The sequence below is a fragment of the Alternaria ventricosa genome, assembly GCF_023758065.1.
Source record: "Alternaria ventricosa strain BMP 2768 chromosome Unknown scaffold_29, whole genome shotgun sequence".
NCBI classification, from domain to species: Eukaryota; Fungi; Ascomycota; class Dothideomycetes; order Pleosporales; family Pleosporaceae; genus Alternaria; species Alternaria ventricosa.
Genome location: NW_026055709.1, coordinates 64,464 through 83,097, shown reverse-complemented (window position 1 = coordinate 83,097; position 18,634 = coordinate 64,464). Strand labels below are relative to the sequence as shown.

At 30.2% G+C, this 18,634-nt stretch overlaps 2 protein-coding genes across 2 annotated transcripts; one reads left to right on the top strand and one right to left on the bottom strand.

Annotated features, from left to right (window-relative positions):
- Nucleotides 1–12,757: 12,757 nt before the first annotated feature.
- On the bottom strand, nucleotides 12,758–13,150 carry J4E93_010340 (uncharacterized protein; the record flags this gene model as incomplete). Its single annotated transcript, XM_049348223.1, has 1 exon — nucleotides 12,758–13,150. One exon carries the CDS (start codon nucleotides 13,148–13,150, stop codon nucleotides 12,758–12,760), a length of 393 nt encoding a protein of 130 aa, XP_049194602.1.
- A 1,870-nt stretch (nucleotides 13,151–15,020) lies between these two features.
- On the top strand, nucleotides 15,021–15,873 carry J4E93_010339 (uncharacterized protein; the record flags this gene model as incomplete). The annotated part of the gene is made up of 2 exons (XM_049348222.1): nucleotides 15,021–15,230; nucleotides 15,253–15,873. The coding sequence occupies 2 exons, from the start codon at nucleotides 15,021–15,023 to the stop codon at nucleotides 15,871–15,873; spliced, it is 831 nt and encodes a 276-aa protein (XP_049194601.1).
- Between the last annotated feature and the right edge of the window lie 2,761 nt (nucleotides 15,874–18,634).

The window sequence follows — 18,634 nt, the reverse complement described above, 5'->3', positions numbered from 1 at the left end:
CTAGTAGAGTACTACTTTTCTCTTATAAACTAGCTTATAAAGTAGCTTAGGTCTATCTAGTACTCTACTTATCTACTTTTTCTTAAACTTATTTTTAAGTCTAACCGCAATATTATAAAAAGTAATAGACTTTTACTAGTTATTATTCTCTTCTATAAGCTATTTTATTATTAACCTAGTTTTATAACTATAATTTATATTATTATTAAGATTATAATCTATATAGAGCGTAGAATCTAGATAAATAAAGTAGTAGGTATAAGGCTACCTTTCTAGGTAATTAGAAGCTAGTACGTTAACCTTAGCGTTATATCTAATACTCTCTTTAGAGTTCTAGTAGACTAGTAAAATATTTACTCTACTAAGTATATTTATAGAAAGTGCTATTTTATTTTCTTTATATTTCTATATAATTCTTTTAATAATATAATTACTATATTTAGTAATATCTCTTATTTTATTATATTTAGATCTACCTAGAAGAGCTAACTTAAAATAAGCGCTATAAGTATTTATAGACCTATATCTAATATAGTAGTAAGCTTAAGAGTTTCTTATAATATAACTAAATACTTCTTTAGAGAGATTCTATAGTAAGAACTCTATATAGATATTATTAACGTTAATATTCTATACTATATTAAGATTATCTATAAGTCTATTAGTAGATAGATTTAAGTTTTCTAAAGATTCTTTTTTAATTTATCTATATATTAAAGAACTTTTTTTAGCGTTTGCATACGTTACTCTAGAGTATAGCTTATTAGCTATTATATTTTATTCTATTATATTTTATTCTACTATCTTTTTCTTAGTTATATTATATTTAGTTATATACTATTTAGTTATATACTATTTAGCTATATACTATTTAGTTATATACTATTTAGTTATATACTATTTAGTTATATACTATTTACTTATAGCCTATTCTATACTATTTTAGCCTACTATATCTTTTTTTATTACTACGCTAGAATTAAGTATAGATCTAGTACTTAAGCTAGCTTATATAATAGTAATAGTGTACTTACTTATTACCTTATCTATTATATTAAGTCTCTTTTAGTCTTCTAATATAAATATATTCTTTATCTATTTCTTAAGTAACTTTATATATTCTTTTTTAAAGTTTTAGAGTATATTATTATAATCTTTAATTTTAGACTTCTTCTTACTCTAAGCTTTTCTTTTTATACTACTATTAGTGTTTAGCTTAGTAGAAGCTATATTAATAAATATCTTTAATTTATTTTAAAAACTACTTATATTAAGGCGTGTCTTATTTATATAGTATATAGAGCTATTTACTAAATATTAATAAGAAAGTACTATTATATTTTTACACTTAGTACTTTCTAGCACTATTTATCTTTTTAGATAACGTCTAAGATATATAGTTTATTTCTTAGAGGTAATATATAATATCTAGCTATTTAGGTAAACTTATAACTTTTATAAACCTAATTAAGTATATTCTTCTATATACTATATAGCATTCTAAAGTCTTATATAAAGATTTTATAATTCTAGTCTTAGAAATAACTAAATTATACTATATTAGAGAATACCTATATATACTTCTAGATTATATACACCTCTTTATTTTTATATCTATTTAGTAACTAACCTAAGAAGATCTTCTTCTAAGTATATTTAGAAATAGATAGTATAAATAAATAGCTAGGTAAGAAAGTATCTTTTTTAGCTAGTAGTAATTTCTTTAGAAGTAATCTCTTAGAGAGAAAATTCTTCTAAGTCTTTATTATAGGCACTAGATATATTAATTTCTATACTATTAGTTATCTATATACTATAAGATCTCTAGTAACCTATAAGTTATATAGAAGATAGTAGCTAATCTAACTATATTAGATTTAAATTATATATATATAGCTAGCTATTATCTTTCTAAATATATATCTATACTTATACTTTATACTAGTTACTAATCTTATAACTATAATAAATAAAATTATTCTTCTACTTTTAGAAAGATTTCTACTATAATCTTTTTAAGGCTATAATAATTTTATTAAAATACTAGTTATAGAATATAGAGCTACTTACTTATATATAATAGGTGCGCACTAACTACTTCTACTACAATATTATATCTATAAGCTTAGACTTAGCGTTTAGTATATCTAGATATAGATTACTTATTTAGCCTCTCTATCTAGTACTCTATTCTATCTATAGAGCTTATAGCTTTTCTTATTTTATATTTTAGTACTTACCTAGCCTTTTAGTAGCTAGCTACTTTAGTAATAGATACTATTCTTAAGTATTTAGTATACTCTACTATAAGCGTCTTTCTAGTATCTAAATAGCGTATTTTAGTAAAGAATATACTATTTTCTCTACTTTATATAAGCACTAATAGTATTTATATAGATTAGAGCGTAGAAGCTACTAAAGAGCTAAGTAGCTAGTTTACTTTAATACTTATAATAAATCTTATTCTTCTACTCTCTAGTATAAATATAGTAGCTAATATCTTATATATTTTCTTAAGAATATACTAGTAAACTTATAGTATAGTTAGCTTAGTTACTCTAATCTAAGGTTCTATTTACGCTAGATAAGAACTTACTATATATAGATAGAATAGTAATATTAGTATAATAAGTAGAATAGCTATATATATATATTAATTAATATTAGTGCTATATTCTTACGTACCTAGGTATTTAGATACCTAGAACTAATAAGTATTACTTCTCTACCTATCTTCTATTATTAGGTATATAAGATCTTCTAGATTATCTACTTTAGTTACTCTATATTAATATATATATTACTATAGCTTTATATTTCTAAAGTAAATAAAATAGATTAAGTCTAAGTAATTATAAAAACGTGTATATAGGTAGCAACCTATACTTATAGAAATAGCCTTTTTATCTATTATAATTTTTTAGTAAGTAAGTCTAGCACTAGTATCTTAGTTAAGAATATTTATAATAGTTTTTAAGTAAAGGTTAAACTCTCTAAGCTTTAGAAAGTTAAGCTTAGTTAGTATATATACTTTACTATAATAAAACTTAGATTCTTCTTAATACTCTAGCGCTACTCTTTTATAGTTATAGATAAGAAATTAGAAAACTATAACTTTTAGTTATATATATAGTCTAGAGTAAGCTTTATAAATTAACTTCTAGTATAAACTCTTAGTAGAATAATAGAGCTTAGCGCTTTTATAAAAAGGCTTTATAAATATAGATTTAATTTATAAAACTTTAGTATAGTAGCTCTATTTACTAGTAGAATTAGAATTATTAGCTATCTTACTTATATTTAAAAGCTTATACGTAACTATAGATAGTTAAAAACTAAGACTAGAGACTTTCTTCTAGTTTAGTAGATAGATAATAAGTATTAGCTAGACTTAGTGTAGAAAGTTATAAATAATATATTAAGAAAAGATAATCTTCTAGCTACTATAATACGCTAGAATATACGCGCTTTATTTAGAAGTAGAAAGATAGACTAATACTTAGATAGTAGTAGTAATAATAAAAGTCTAGAGATATAATCTATACTATATAGAGAGAATATAAGTATTATAATATAGTAATCTAACGTTACTAAAAGCTAATTCTCTTTAGATTATAGATGTTTATATCTATAGTAACTATAAAATAGTAGATAAAGTAGAATACGTAGTGCTATATAAATAGGTAAGTAGTTAAATTACTAAGATAAAAGAAAGGCTAGATATATAGTAAATTATTAGTAATATACTTAAGATAAAAGTAGAAAGACTTATAATATATAGTAAGCTTTATAATTTTATATTACTATTACTTTACTAAATAACCTAGATAGTATATATATACTAGTAAATAAAGTAATAGGCGTAAGAAGTTATTACTTATACTAGCTATAAATAAGTAAGGTATCTAGAGCTAGATTTCTAACTATTTAAACTAAGAAAGTATACTAGAAAAAGAAACTTCTTACTAATTAAGTATTATAGTATTAAAGTAGCTTAGCTAGATAGTAATAAACTTTAAATCTACCTATTTATAGATATAACTATATTTCTTAAACTCTTAATTACTTTATAAAGCGTAATAAAGTTATTAAATACCTTCTCTTAGTTATAATATAGATAGTCTATTATATCTATAATTACTTTAGAAAGGTCTTAGATTTTATTAAAAGTCTTTTTATTAAGTAAGCTAATAATATATACGTATAGTAAGTCTTAGAAAATTTTAGAAATCTTTTTCTTAAACTTCTTTATATACTAATAGAATTCTTAATAGTAGGTAAGCTCTAATCTAAGTTCTCTATTTCTTTAATTAAGAAAATTAATATAGTTAACTATATCTCTAGATTACTTTAACTTCTATATATAGTAAGGCTTTATATCTATTACTATTATCTAACCTCTATAGCATCTTATAATATAATTAATATTATTAGCTTTAAGTAGTCTTCTATAAGATAGTTATTTCTTAGCTAGATCTATAGTTAAGGTAAAACTATTTAGAGAGAGAGTCTTAAGTTTACTAGATAATTATAGGTAAAAAAGTGTAGCTAGGTTTTTTTATATTAATTCTATAGTATACGCTTAGCTTACTAACTATCTATAGATATAGATTCTAGATAACTAACTATCTTTCTAAGAGTAGAAAATTACGTAGAAAATACTAGCTCTATTAACGCTAGCTCTATTAACGCTAGCTTTATTAATAGTAGTTCTATTAATAGTAAGATTAATTCTACTACGCCTAGTACTATAAAGCAAAAGTTTTAAAGTAAAAATAAACTAGTAGATCTTATACTTCTAAAGCTTATACTAACTCTTTAAGTAAAGTGTAAAGTTTTTATACTACTTAATAAAGATTCTAAAAGACACTACTAGTATATATATATTATAGATCTAGAAGAGAAAAGACTTTATTATCTAGACTAAGAAATTATCTTAGATACTTCTAAGCATATCTATTAGATTATAATAATCTAATATAGCTTAGAAAAATCTATTATTAGTTTAGATAATCTAAATCTAAATTTTCTTAATATTATGTCTATCTTCTAGTTTTAGAGTTCTCTATTTACTATATTTAATAGACCTAGCCTTCTTTTATCTAAGATTACTATATCTTATTCTCTATAGCTAGAATTAGCTAAGGTAAGAATAATAAATATAAAGATAGAGATATTAAATATACACTTATTCTTATAGTAATAATATATTAGGTAATTTCTAGTATCTACGCTCTTAGCGCTGTAGGTATTTACTTACTATTAATTAAAGTAGAAGATATTATAATCTTAGTAAGTAATAGTTAAGTTAAAGTTAGTATATATTAAATACTTCTTAGAGAGTTCTTAACTACTAAATAATAGTAAGCACTAGACTAAGTATCTTTATAAAAAACTATAGTAGATAAAAAAGCTAATACCTTTAGAATTATGCTAGAAGACCTAATATTCTATATTCTAGATTCTTTAACCTTATAGTAAAGTAATAATCTTCTTACTTTTATCTAACGCGCTAGTTAAATAATATATCTAGAATTATAGAAAGTAGCTATACTTTTTATAAGTAGCAGCGTAGTACTAAGATATTATAGAATAGTTTTCTTAAAGATTTATTATCTACACTATTACTAATTTCTTTTATATTAAATATATAAATTATAGTACTTCTAGTTAAGTATATAGTAGAGACTTAACTTAGTAAGTTAAGAATATTAAAAGACTAACTATAGAGTATTTATAACTATAGATACTTAAATATATTACTATTAGAGACGTCTCTAGTTCTTTCTAGCTAATCTCTTTTCTCTCTATAGTTTCTTTTACTATTTATCTTTAGCAGTAAGTTTAAAAGCCTTATTTAGGCTTATAATCTTATTCTTTCTATCTTTAACCTCTTAGAATAGTGTCTTAATTTTATTAGAAAGCTCTATATTACGTTACTACAAATCTATATTTTAATCTATAATGTATTTTAACTTAGTAAAATATTCTTCTAGATTCTAATTAGAAATTACCTATATAAGTAGTATGTTTTTAGCTAACTCTAGAATTATTCTACTAATGCTTTAGCTATTATATAATTTACCTACTTCTTCTCTATCTAGCTTAGCTTAAAGATTATTTACTAGACTTTTAGCTTACTTAGTAATCTTATTAGTAAATATCTATAAGTTTTTCTTAGATTAACTTAGATCTATATAGAGCTTCTTAGAGTTCTTATATACTTTTAAAAGCTTATAGTTATATTCTTAAGACTTTATAAATTACTAGTTAAGAAGTTTACTTTCTTCTTATATCTATTATAGCTCTTACTCTATCGCGAAGATATAGTATTATATATTTTAAACTTCTTCTTAAGCTACTTAAAGCTATCTATATATATCTTATAGCTAAGCTAGGTTATAATAGTATATATTATTCATGTGTAGTATAGCTTAGATATAGTATATTTAGTAGTAAAGCTCTATACTTCTCTAATATCTATTAATAATAAGTATATTAACTAAATAGTTAAAATACTTCTAATAGCTATACTAATACCTAATATACCTATAAATAACTTATTATTATAGAATTTAGTAAAAGGCTTTAGATATAGAAAGTACTAGAGTAAGAACTAAACTAAATACTATATTAGTAGAAAGTTTTAATATTTTATTATACTATCTATAAAGTTATAGAAGTATTAAAGAGAATACAAAAGCCTATATAACTATAGAAAAATTAAGCAGTACTATATTAGAGACTACTCTACACTACTAACTAGTGTTCTAGATCTAATATACTTCTACTATAATCTAATTAGCTTTTTACTACTAGCGCTTAATATATCTATTATATTTATACTTAAGTACTATATACTTATAACTTAAGAAAATTAAGCGCTTATAATACTATGCCTTTAGCTACTACGCTAAGCTAAGTATTATTTATAGTATAGATATTAAACTATCTAGTATTATAATCTAGAAGATAAAAACCTACCTAAGAATAAATTAAACTCTATACTTAATATTTTCTAGTATAGAAGAGACTATTCTAATTAGCTAATATATTTAGATTAATAAAGAGCTATAGCTCTACTAGTTTAGAATATAGCTAGAAGGCACTATATAAGTAAAAATAATATTACACCTTATATAGTTAAGATACTCTAGCCTATACTTATTACTAGTAGCTTTTTTATTATACTATACTACTAACTATAAGTACTTACGTTCTTTGCTATATATTCTACTATTACCTAATATAGCTTTAAGTAATTATAATATATAGTTTTCTAAATAGCTACTATTCTTTTTCTCTTTAGATATAATAATTACCTTAGAATTATCTAATACTTTTAATTCTTAGTTACTACTAATTCTAAAAGAGAACTAGAATTTTAGTTAGAATAAATATATATTTAATCTACTAGATCTATACAAAGGCTTTAAATAAACCTTAACTACTACTATTAAGTATACTAATAATAATAATATACTACTCTAAGTATATAAAAAGCTTATTAAATTAGAAAAAAAAGTCTAATAGCTATATTATAATATCTTAGAACTATATAATATATACTATAAATATTTAGATAGTATAGAGGTAACTATTACTATAGCTTAACGCTATATTAATAGTTTAGTATCTTAGTTAATAGAAGTTTATAAAAAGTATTTAAAATTACTAGATATAGTAAAGAAGTAGAAAAGGCTAGTTATAGATAGAAGCGTATAATATACTAAGAAGAACTATATCTATAAATTATAATTTTCTTATATTATTCTTATAACTACCTACTATACATTCTCTATTACTACGTAAACTTTAGAGTTATTATAAGAGAGTATAAGATCTATATCTTACTAACTATCTAAATACTAAGAATCAACTCTATAACTATATAATAAAGAATAGACTATATATAGTTAAATATTAACTATATAGCTATAGTAACCTATCTATCTAAGAATAAATATAAGATCTCTACTACTATATTAGTATTTTATTATATTCTATTAAAAGAAATTAAACGTAGTATAAGTAATAAATATTAGTAGTAACTTACTCTATAATTCTATTATTACTTATCTACTACGTGCTTTATTATATTACTTTCTTTTATATATAATATCTTAGTTAAACTAATTATATTTTTTTTACTCTACTTACCTCTATAACTTTAATAATATTATCTATAGACGTTAAATAAGAGCTAGTACTAGTACGTAAAGTACTATATTAGAGCGCTAGTTTAAAATAGAAGAAGATTAATAGATAATTTAGATAGAATAAACTTTAAAGTACTTAGATCTACTATTTAACTATAAGTCTCTATAAATAAATCTTATATCTAAAAGTTAAGTTTTGTTTTACCTCTATATAGTCTATAGTTATATATTATTTAGTATTTCTTATATTTATCTCTAGGCACTATCTTTTAGAGAGCTTAGTTTGTAAAGAGATAGCTCTTTTTCTTTTTCTAGTAATTTTACACTAATATACGCTTATACCTTTATAGTCTATAAGCTAATAATCTACTCTACTAAATTTAGAGTCTAGTAGCTAAAGCCTTACTAACTATATTATTAATTATAGAAATCTACTAATTCTATACTAATCTAATTAGTTAAACTATAGATAAATAAATATATTTTAGTTAATATAGTAGACTCTAAACTTAATAATCTTATAGTAATAACTATATATAGCATAAAGACTAGAGCTATTAATATAGCCTAGACTAGTACTATCTTCTATAGTAAAGAAGACTACTAGATACTCTTATAGAATTCTCTTAATTAGCGCACGTATATCTAAACTATAACTATAGATAGAATCTAAGTATACTACTAGCGTTTTCTTTACTATAGGCTTCTAGTAAAGTTTAAAAAAAAAAGAGGTAGTAAAAAGTATCTACGTAATACTAGTAAAGTTATAACTCTAAAGAAAAGTTATAGCTAAGTCTTCTAGTTCTAGTATTTTACTAATATTATTAAGATTAGGCTCTCTATCTAGCGCTATATTAATATAGATATATTTATACTATTTATCTCTAGAGACTTAGTTTAAGTAATTATTCTAGCTACTCTAAGTATTTAATATAGTATTAAAAAGCTAGAATAAGTATAGAAAAAAGTAGTCGCGAAGACCTAGTCTTCTAGAGATAGTCTATAGTAATTCTAGATCTTAAGTAAATTCTATACCTATTAAAATAGCTAGGTTAGAAGTAGTGTTCTAAATAGCCTTTAATTTCTACTTAGCAGAGTTAATAGAGTTATTATACTTTTCTATACTACTATTCTATAGAAATTCTAAACTCTAGATAAACTTTACTAGAAAGTATAATAGAGTAGTAGATATTACTCTAGCACTAGTAGAGATAAGTTTAAAACCTAGAAAAAAAGATATAGAACTTACGCGTTATAGATAAGAAGCTTATTATTTATATAAGAAGCTTAATAGTGTTTATAATCTATAGTTAGTTAGTCTTCTATCTAAAGATAGAATATAAGTTTTTACTTTACCTACTTCTAGCTCTATTATAATTAGAGAGAATATAAAGCCTTACGTTTAATATAGTTATTATAGTAACTATAAATTTTAGTTCTAATATATCTATAATAGATTCTTTAAAACTAAAAAGAGTAGTATCTAATCTAAATACTTTTTTTACGTATACTTCTATTTTAGTAGCTCTATATAAGCTATCTATAAGTAAAGAAGCTAGAAAGCTATATATTTTTGTAAATACGTAATTTTCTAAGAATTAGTAAAAAAGAAAGACTTAATTTACTAGCTACTTAAAGATAGTAATATACTTATTTATATCTTAGTGTAAAAGAAATATAAGTATAATAAAGCTACTTATATCTTATAGTAAGTGTCTAGTTATTTATAGATTTTAAAAAGTATATATTCTATACCTATACTTATACCTAAACTTAAGTTAAACTTATTATAGATAGAATATAAAAGCTTTTAATACTAATTAAGTGTATATAGTATTTATAGTGTAAATATTCTCTAGATACTACCTCTATTAAGAATAAGTAATTAGCTTTCTACTATTAGTAGCTTAAGATAAATAGTAATCTTACTCTTAGATTAATATAAAATACACTAGAAGATCTAGTAGAAATATTCTATCTACTACTTTTTTAATCTAAATTTACTAGTGTAGAAATTATAAAGCGCGTATCTATAGCGTAAGCTATATTTAGGCTTATAGAAAAGATAGTAGAGATATAGCTAAGAGCTATAGATTATATTCTAGTTAATAGTAATATTCTAAAGATTTTTCTTATATAGTTAAACTACTATAAGTGTATCTCTCTCTAGATCTAAATAAAACTAGCTAAAGATAGTCTTTAACTATATATATAAAGCTACTAAAAAAAGTTCTTATTTAGAAGGTAGTAAAGAAAAGGCTTTAAAGTAGTAAGATTAGTATAGTAAGTTAAAGACTACTAATAGTTTAAAGTCTACTAGTTACTATTAAAAGATAAAAGCTTATATATAGAATACTTATAATATATACCTAGTAGAAAGCTATCTAATATAATTATAGACGCTATATACTCTAAAGTAGCTTTCTTACTTATATAATTAGTAGTATATAGCTCTAAAAAGTTCTATAGATAGAGCTAGAGATAGTCTTCTATTTAATTACACTAGCGCGTAGTAAGAATAAAGTTAAAAGATTAGAAGATATATTTTATAACGTAGTATAATGCTACCTTAAAGAAAAGGTTAAGATAGTATACTAAATAGAGTATTTTAGACCTACTTCTACTTTTTCTTACTATCTCTATACTAGAAAGTATAGTTTTCTTTAAGGTAGAAAATCTTAAAGAAGATAGAATCTTATAATTATTTATTAGTAATAGTATAGGTTAAATATAGCTAAAAATTAATAGATCTAGACTAATCTTATACGTATAGATACTACTACTAATAAGAATTACCTAGAGCTTCTAACTCTATAATAAGCTACTATAATACGCAAATCTTTATAGTAATTAAACGCCTTTTTTATAACTAGTAAAATTATCTAGAAAGATATAAATAATATTAATAAATAGTAGTAGTAATCTACTAACTATAGTTTCTATAAATAATTTAGTTTCGCTTATAGATAACTATTCTAATAGCTACCTAACTTTATAATATAAGCTTCTAGTATTCTTTTATAGTAGCTTCTATAGGCTATAAGTATTATTAATATTTAGGCTTATAACTAGTAGTAGATGTTTATTACTTAATATTAAATTATATACCTATACTTATATAATACTACGTAATCTTAAGTAGCTATACTCTAGTAATAGTGTCTATTATATAGCTTTACTCTTATACTTACTAATTAGTAAGATAGTAGAAAAGAACTAGGCATAAGGCTTATAAAGATTAGTAGTAATCTACTATAGACTACTTCTATACGCTAAGAACTAATTAGTTTCTATCTAGAAACTATATAGCTAGTCTAGATTAGTGCGTAGTAGTATAGGTATCTAAGGTAAATAGAGAAAAACTACTTATATATACAAACTTATCGCTATCTCTATAAGTACTTTATAAGATAAGTATATTTCTATAAAGCTTATTTTTAAGATAGTACTAGGTATAACACTATATTTATTTATAGACTAAACTCTTACTATATTCTAAAGACTTATATAAGTATAAGTAGTAAGTTTAAAAAATATTAATACTACCTTAGAACTACCTAAATAAGAGTACTAAATCTATACTATAGTGTATTAAATATAGAACCTAATAATTGCATTAGTTACTATATCTTAGATTTAGAATATAACTTATCTACTTTAGTTAATTCTTCTATATACTATAACTATTTAACTAAAGTAGGTATCTCTTCTAATGTATTGTATACTATAGAACCTTTTCTAAAACTTAGTTTTCTAAGTACTATTAAGTTACTATACCTTTACAGAAAATTTTAGTTAGAGACTATAAAGCGAGATAAATTACAAGGTTAGAATAATTAGTAGCTTATTAATCTCTATAGTTTAGGTAAGAGCTCTATCTTTGTATCTAAAGTCAGCTGCTAAACGGCACACGGACCTACCCACAAATACGCTGGTTTAGATTTGTTAATTCTACAGGCGACATGCGTCTCTGTGTAATGGGGAGAAGTTCCTTCACATTTAATTTTACGAACGCGAGATACTATTTTCCTCTCCTTCGCCCTGCCAAGATGATGACACGCTGCACTCCCCTGATTCAGTCCGCCGAATCGAAGGCGGCGGTGAGCCCCAGACCCCGTCGCACGCAAAGCCGCACAACCCACAATGACCAAACTTGAACTCGAGCAACTGCACTGGGACGTTCGGCAACGCGCGGATCATCAGGAAAGAAGCGTGTTAATGGCGGGTGTTGTTACACTGGAGCCCACGGTGCTCGGAGGGCAGTATGTCCCATACGGACTTTCAACAGCGACAGCGCAGTGGTCGAAAATATCCACTTCGTTCTCGCGTCTAAGCAGTCTCAAGATCTGTTGATCCTAAAGCAGGAACGTAGTCACCCTAAGACGATGCAATGCGAGGCTGGCAGATACAGGCTTCCATGACTCATGTTGACAAGAAGTAGAATGGGTGACTACATAACTGCTGTGTTGAACAGAGACGCTCTCATAAAATTAGCCAGAGGTCCTCCATGCCACATGGATACGTGGTCTCTAAGCTCTTTTACATTTCACCACGCCCTTCGAAAGATCTCCGATACAATACTTAGCGTCGCCTGAGAGCTAAGCAGTGAGCTTCACTGCTCTCTTCTTCTTCGGCGATCCATTCCCGGCGTCGCATGAGTTCCTGTTCGTGTGGCCAGGATTGCAATACCAATGCCAGTTGTCATCCTCATAATTGATCGTTCCGTAATCGTCCCAGAATCCGCCAAGCTGGTTGGTATGTTGGTACGGAAGCTGATCGCAGTGACCACCAGCAATGATTGCAGTGCCACCTACGGTGTTGCTGGCTTTGGAGAGGGCTTCTGCTTCAGTATTGCCCTTACCGACTTGGCAATACGGGGAACTAAATATCGCAGTGCCGACAGCTGAGCCGTAATCCATGTTTACGGCAGCTAGCCAGAGGGCTTGGGTACCAGTCGTGGCGTAGATGGCTAGGAGGAGTGATTTGACCATGTTGGGTATGCTAGGATAGGTATCAGTACATATTGATCCCAGGCTGTCCTTTTGACTCACTTGAACAAGGCACTCGGATATGCGACAGCGATGGAGGGTAGTGGAACAACCGTATCGAATGTTGAGGACTTTGATAAGCTTGGGGACAGAGACTTAGTGGGCTTATATATGCTTTTGCATCGCCTTCTAACAGTTGTCTTACAGATATACGAGATCCCGGCAAAGGACCGATTGCATCCTGCTTCTTACGCCTCGCGTCTGATGATGCTCCATCGTAATGTTTGGTCCGATCAACTGCTCAAGCACCAGAGCAGCTCTTGTTCTCTGCCACATCAATGGGCGTCAAGCGGCCCGGTGTCACTGCCTGCATACGTTGCCTGTACACAGCCTCGTGCTGAGTTCGTTGACCGCCACTATTATACCATGGCCCAAAGCGTGCAACTTAGACATGACGCGTCAGTCATGAGCCTAAGTACGTCCGTGCAGCTGTCATGGACTGGCCTGTCAGATATTAGAGCAGCTTATCCGACTGTATCCCTAAAATAGGCTGATATGATAACATTGCCTCTTGCACGACCATGACTGCCCCGGTTTTGCGGACGCTGATGTCGCAGCGGTCTTTCATCATCATGTCATTATGTGAACAAGTGGAAGCACGTAGCTTTCTTAATTCCATTGCAATTCGACCTTCTCACTTCGATTGAATTCATGAAAGTGCCATAGACGACAGCCGCTAAAGAGATGAAGAGTTTTATCTGTCACCGCCCTCGTATTTTCAATATTCACTATACACTGATACTTGCTTGAAAGGGCAGCACACTGTGTCGGTCCGGCGTACTCATATCTAGTTCATAGATCTAATGAACCCTAAGGGTTACCGCTTTTCATGTCACACCGATCATCTGCGCTAGATCCAAGAGGCGAGTTTGGTTTTGATCACCTCAGACTTTCAGGCAGATAATGCGTTCGTGTGTATTCGCATGTTTCTACCAAGAAACATTAGAGGCTTCTGATGCTAAGCTTTTCGGTGTCCTTCGCAGATATTCATGAGCTCAGCGACATCTCCATAGCATGCAGCCGTCTTTCTTCGCACGTAGATTGTGGCTGTAGTAGCAAGCTCCTCATGTTTCATCAGGAATGAAGTCACCCAATCGAAGTTGCTCGTATTCTCGAACTCGGGTCTTGTTGATCACGATCTCGGAGCGTCCGACTACTAACGTCCGGTTCGGCCCGATTTGGACAAGTGAAGGTTTGATCTACTGCAAGAAGCCGCGTGAGGCACGCTTCAACCCACAATTTTGCAGCCATGCCTCGGCACATGTGTATACGTAATGTGTTGGCAAGAAAATTATGGAAGATCGTTTATTCCTTGTGGTGATCTAACAGAAGGTTGAACCATGTACGGCATGCACTTCTAGCGCATGAATTCGGTGTCGGGGCTTCAAATAGCCCCGGCTAGGCCCAGGAAGGAAAACAGATGCGTCTCGATTGTTTGATCGTCATTGCCGCTGTATGTTTGGATGCCACTGTAGGCAAATACACAGGACGCCTAGTCTAACATCCGTTCTATCGATTTCCCGCTAGCACGGACTCTTCATTCCGTTATGAATCGAGTTAGGCTGCAGTTGCAGGACTACTATGCAGTGACCTCCGATGTTCAAGCTTCAGCTTAAGCCTCGTGTAGCTTAGTGCACCTCATATGCTCAGTTAGTGCCTACATCGATCGAGCACCAGAAGAAGGTACAGAGTATCGAGGTCACTGCGGGAATAGTCACGTCGACGTCTGCGTTGTATAAAGACAGGCTGGAGCGCTGCAGACAGAATCATCAACATTCACAAGCTTCAACAAACAGTTCCAAGCGAATCCAACATGCCATCACCTGCTTATCCCATCGCTCTTGCGGCTCTCATTGGGTCCGCGCTCGCAGACATCCACAATGTCAATCTTCCCTCGAACTTCTTCGATGGTCCACAGAGCGGTATTGGATCATGGTACCGTGCCTCTGCCGGCCAAGACTCGACAAACGGCAAGAGTTGGTGTGCGTACACGTACTATAACAGCGATCCTGTCTTTGCTGTGGTAGGTAACAACCCTTTTCAAGATCTCTGGAATTGTCACTAACGAGAACGATGCTCAGTCCCTAAAAGCGATGGGCGGCAAGACCTACAATTCGGACCCAGCGGGTTGGAAGGCAGCAACGCAAAAGTACTGTGGTCTCGAGGCGACTGTTAAGGATCCCAAAACTGGCAAGCAAATGCTTATGTACATTGGCGACGCATTTGATGATAAATATGTCCTTGTAAGTAATCTCCTCGAGTACTATTTCGCAAGATCACTTAGTAACACGGTTCATCAGTCGCCGGGGTCTATCGACATCATGATCGACGCCTTCTCGAACATCCACGGGAACCCCAACGGTAACAAGAACGACGTCATCAAGGGTGTGGAGTGGCAGCTTACAGGACGCGTCAACACGAAGTATGCTGCGGATGGCGCCGTATGGCCAACAAAAGCTGGAGCAGCACCAACGACTCCTGCTCCTACAAAGATGCAGACTTCTGCTTCACCAAAACCGTCTGCCTCTCCACCTGGTGGTGGCGAAGGTGCGAAGTGCAGTGACTCGACGAACTGTAATTCTGGCATGACATGCTTAGCACCTGATGGTGTCTGCAGCACAGCCGCTTGTAATTGGGGGTTAGATCCTCCTTCCTTTGGCTTTTGAGACTTACTAACCAAAATTTTCAGATGTACCGGATGGACCTGTAGTGCTTCGTCGCCGTGCCAGAAACCAAACACGTGTGTAAACGGCGCCTGCGCAGCTCCGACCACCGGCGCCGTAGGTGCGAAATGCAGTAATACGACAGATTGCAACTCTGGCTTGACATGTTTGAGCCCCGATGGCGTTTGCAGCAGCGCGCAGTGCAACTGGGGGTGAGCGATCTTTACGTGTGCGACGAGTCGTGGAAAACTAACTTGGATCTACAGATGCACTGGATGGACCTGTGATGCCTCGACGCCATGTCAGAAGCCGAACACTTGCGTAAGCGGCAGCTGCGCCGCAGCTTGAACGATGCTCATAACGTGATCTGGCCCACCTGGACGAACTTCGTACGATCAGGGCTGCTATATGGAGGTACCCTGCATGAATGGACATGGTCCTTTTGGAATATTGCAGAGATGGGAAGACATGGTAGAGTTGAAATAGTGGTACGTCTGGCCATTGTTTGCGGGTTGCTATTCCATTGAGAGATGCATTGAGGACATACGAATACTTAGATACATATGGAATACTACTGCCATATCTCGTTCACGACAACATGCATAGACACTCACCGCATCTTAAGCATCACGATATAAATACACATCAAATTTACCTTGAAAGGGTCTCGACTTTAGAATGTCCGAATGGGGAAGGTCGGAGATGCAGGTCCGTCTACACGACCAATTAGGTGTAGCGAGCTTCAGGAACCGAGGACGGGGAGACCCACTCACGGCCCGTTCACGAAAGGATTTTTGTAAGGCGTACCGTTTATCTGGGGCATGCTCGTATAGCTCCCTGGTGCCTAGAGGTGTTTTTCCGTGCAGCTGTAGAAATAAGACAGTTCGCCCCGTGCGCATTTTAACACACCTCAGTCACAACAACCTAAATCAATTGACTATGCGTTTCTCCTTCCTCGCGCTTGCGCTCGCCGGCTCGGCCGCCGTGACAGTCGCAGAGAGCGAATACGACCGCCCCGATCTTGCGGACACATACTGGGACGTGAGCATTTCTACACAGTCCGGTCGCCCAGGCTACAGCATCCGCGACTTCAACGCTACTTTCCATTCATCAATCACCAATGTCATTGAGGGAAAGTGTCACTACAGCTTCGTGCCACAAGGAACCAGTGCGCCTGCCGAGACGGATGTGTGTAGCACGGGATTGAAGTATGAATGGGACTGTAAGTCATCTTGATTATTCTATCTGCCGGACATCCACGTCTGCGAAGCTTAGTGCAAGAGGCTAATTTTGGTGCGATAGACACGAACGTTACGTTCCTGGAGCAAACGCTAGTTATAGGTAACGACAATTTTTGGATTTATAGACTATTAAACAAGATAGAGACAACTCGCAGAAGCGATAGCATAAGCAGCACAACTAAGGGTAATAGCAAGATAGATATTAGCTATTATTGTATTAAACCTGGATTAAGAACCTATAGTAGATGTAGATACGCTAACGGCTGCGTATCTATGAAATGCAACAACGAGAAGACAGGTGCTACTTAGGCACAGGCTAAACAACCTAAGTTAGCAAAGAAAGTATTATTTCTATAGAAGTAGTTTTTTGTTATAGAGCATAAAAGATTTAATATAGACTAACCTCTAAGCAACTATATAGAATTCTACTACGTTTTAAAATTAGCGTAGGTTCTATACCTCTATTCTTACCTCTCTTTTCTCTTCTTACTATAACACTCTCTACTCTATTTCTACCTCTTCTACCTTCTCTACTATCTTTCTACTACCTTACTACGTGCTATAAAGCTCTCTACACTCTCTTTTATAATATTAATACCTATTATCTATTTCTAAGTTTATTAAGTTTACAACTTTTACTATTAAATTCTATTAAATATAGTCTATATATCTATAAATTTTAGTACTAGCCTTATAGCTTAAGCTAACTCTAGAAGCTTACTTAATAGCTTAAGCTAACTCTAACTAATATAAGATAATAGACTATATATAATCTACACTTAATTAGATATTATATTAGAGTTTACTAACTAAGAAGAAAAATCTAGAAAGTATAATCTTATAATAGAGTTAGCTAGTAGAGAAGATAGATATACGTAATTAGTATTAGGTTCTAGCTCTAAAGAGTTTAGGCTAACTTAGTACTAGCTATAAATACCTTAGAATTACTATTATAGCTTAGTAGTAATTTATCTCTAGTCTTTTTAAAATAATATACTTAATTATAGTCTAATATTATATATCTAGTATTTAACTAACTCTATTATTTAATATTTAAATTACTTTACTTTATAATACTCTTATATATACTATTTAGATATAATAAGCTCTAAAGTAAGTTTCTTTAGTATAATATAATATAGTAGTAAGTAAGCTATACTATTATTATAAGTAATAGATAATAACTAAAAAAAATTAGCTTCTATATCTTTAGAAGTAGTAATACTACTTACTAAAAAACTTATAAACTTATTAAAAGCCTTCTTAGATATTACTATCTTAGTCTTAATTATTAGAGATAGTAACGCGCTATTAAAGTCTATTTTAGAGCTAACTAAGCTTTTATAAACTACTACTATTAAAAGTAAAAATAAATAAGCTACTTTAATCTATAAACTTAAAAAGTTACGTAAGTAAAAATAATTAAAGCGTACTTATTAAGATATAGTCTATCTTAAAAAATTAAAGTATAAAGTACTTATAAGTAACTACTTAGCTCTTAAAAAAAAAATTACTTACTATAC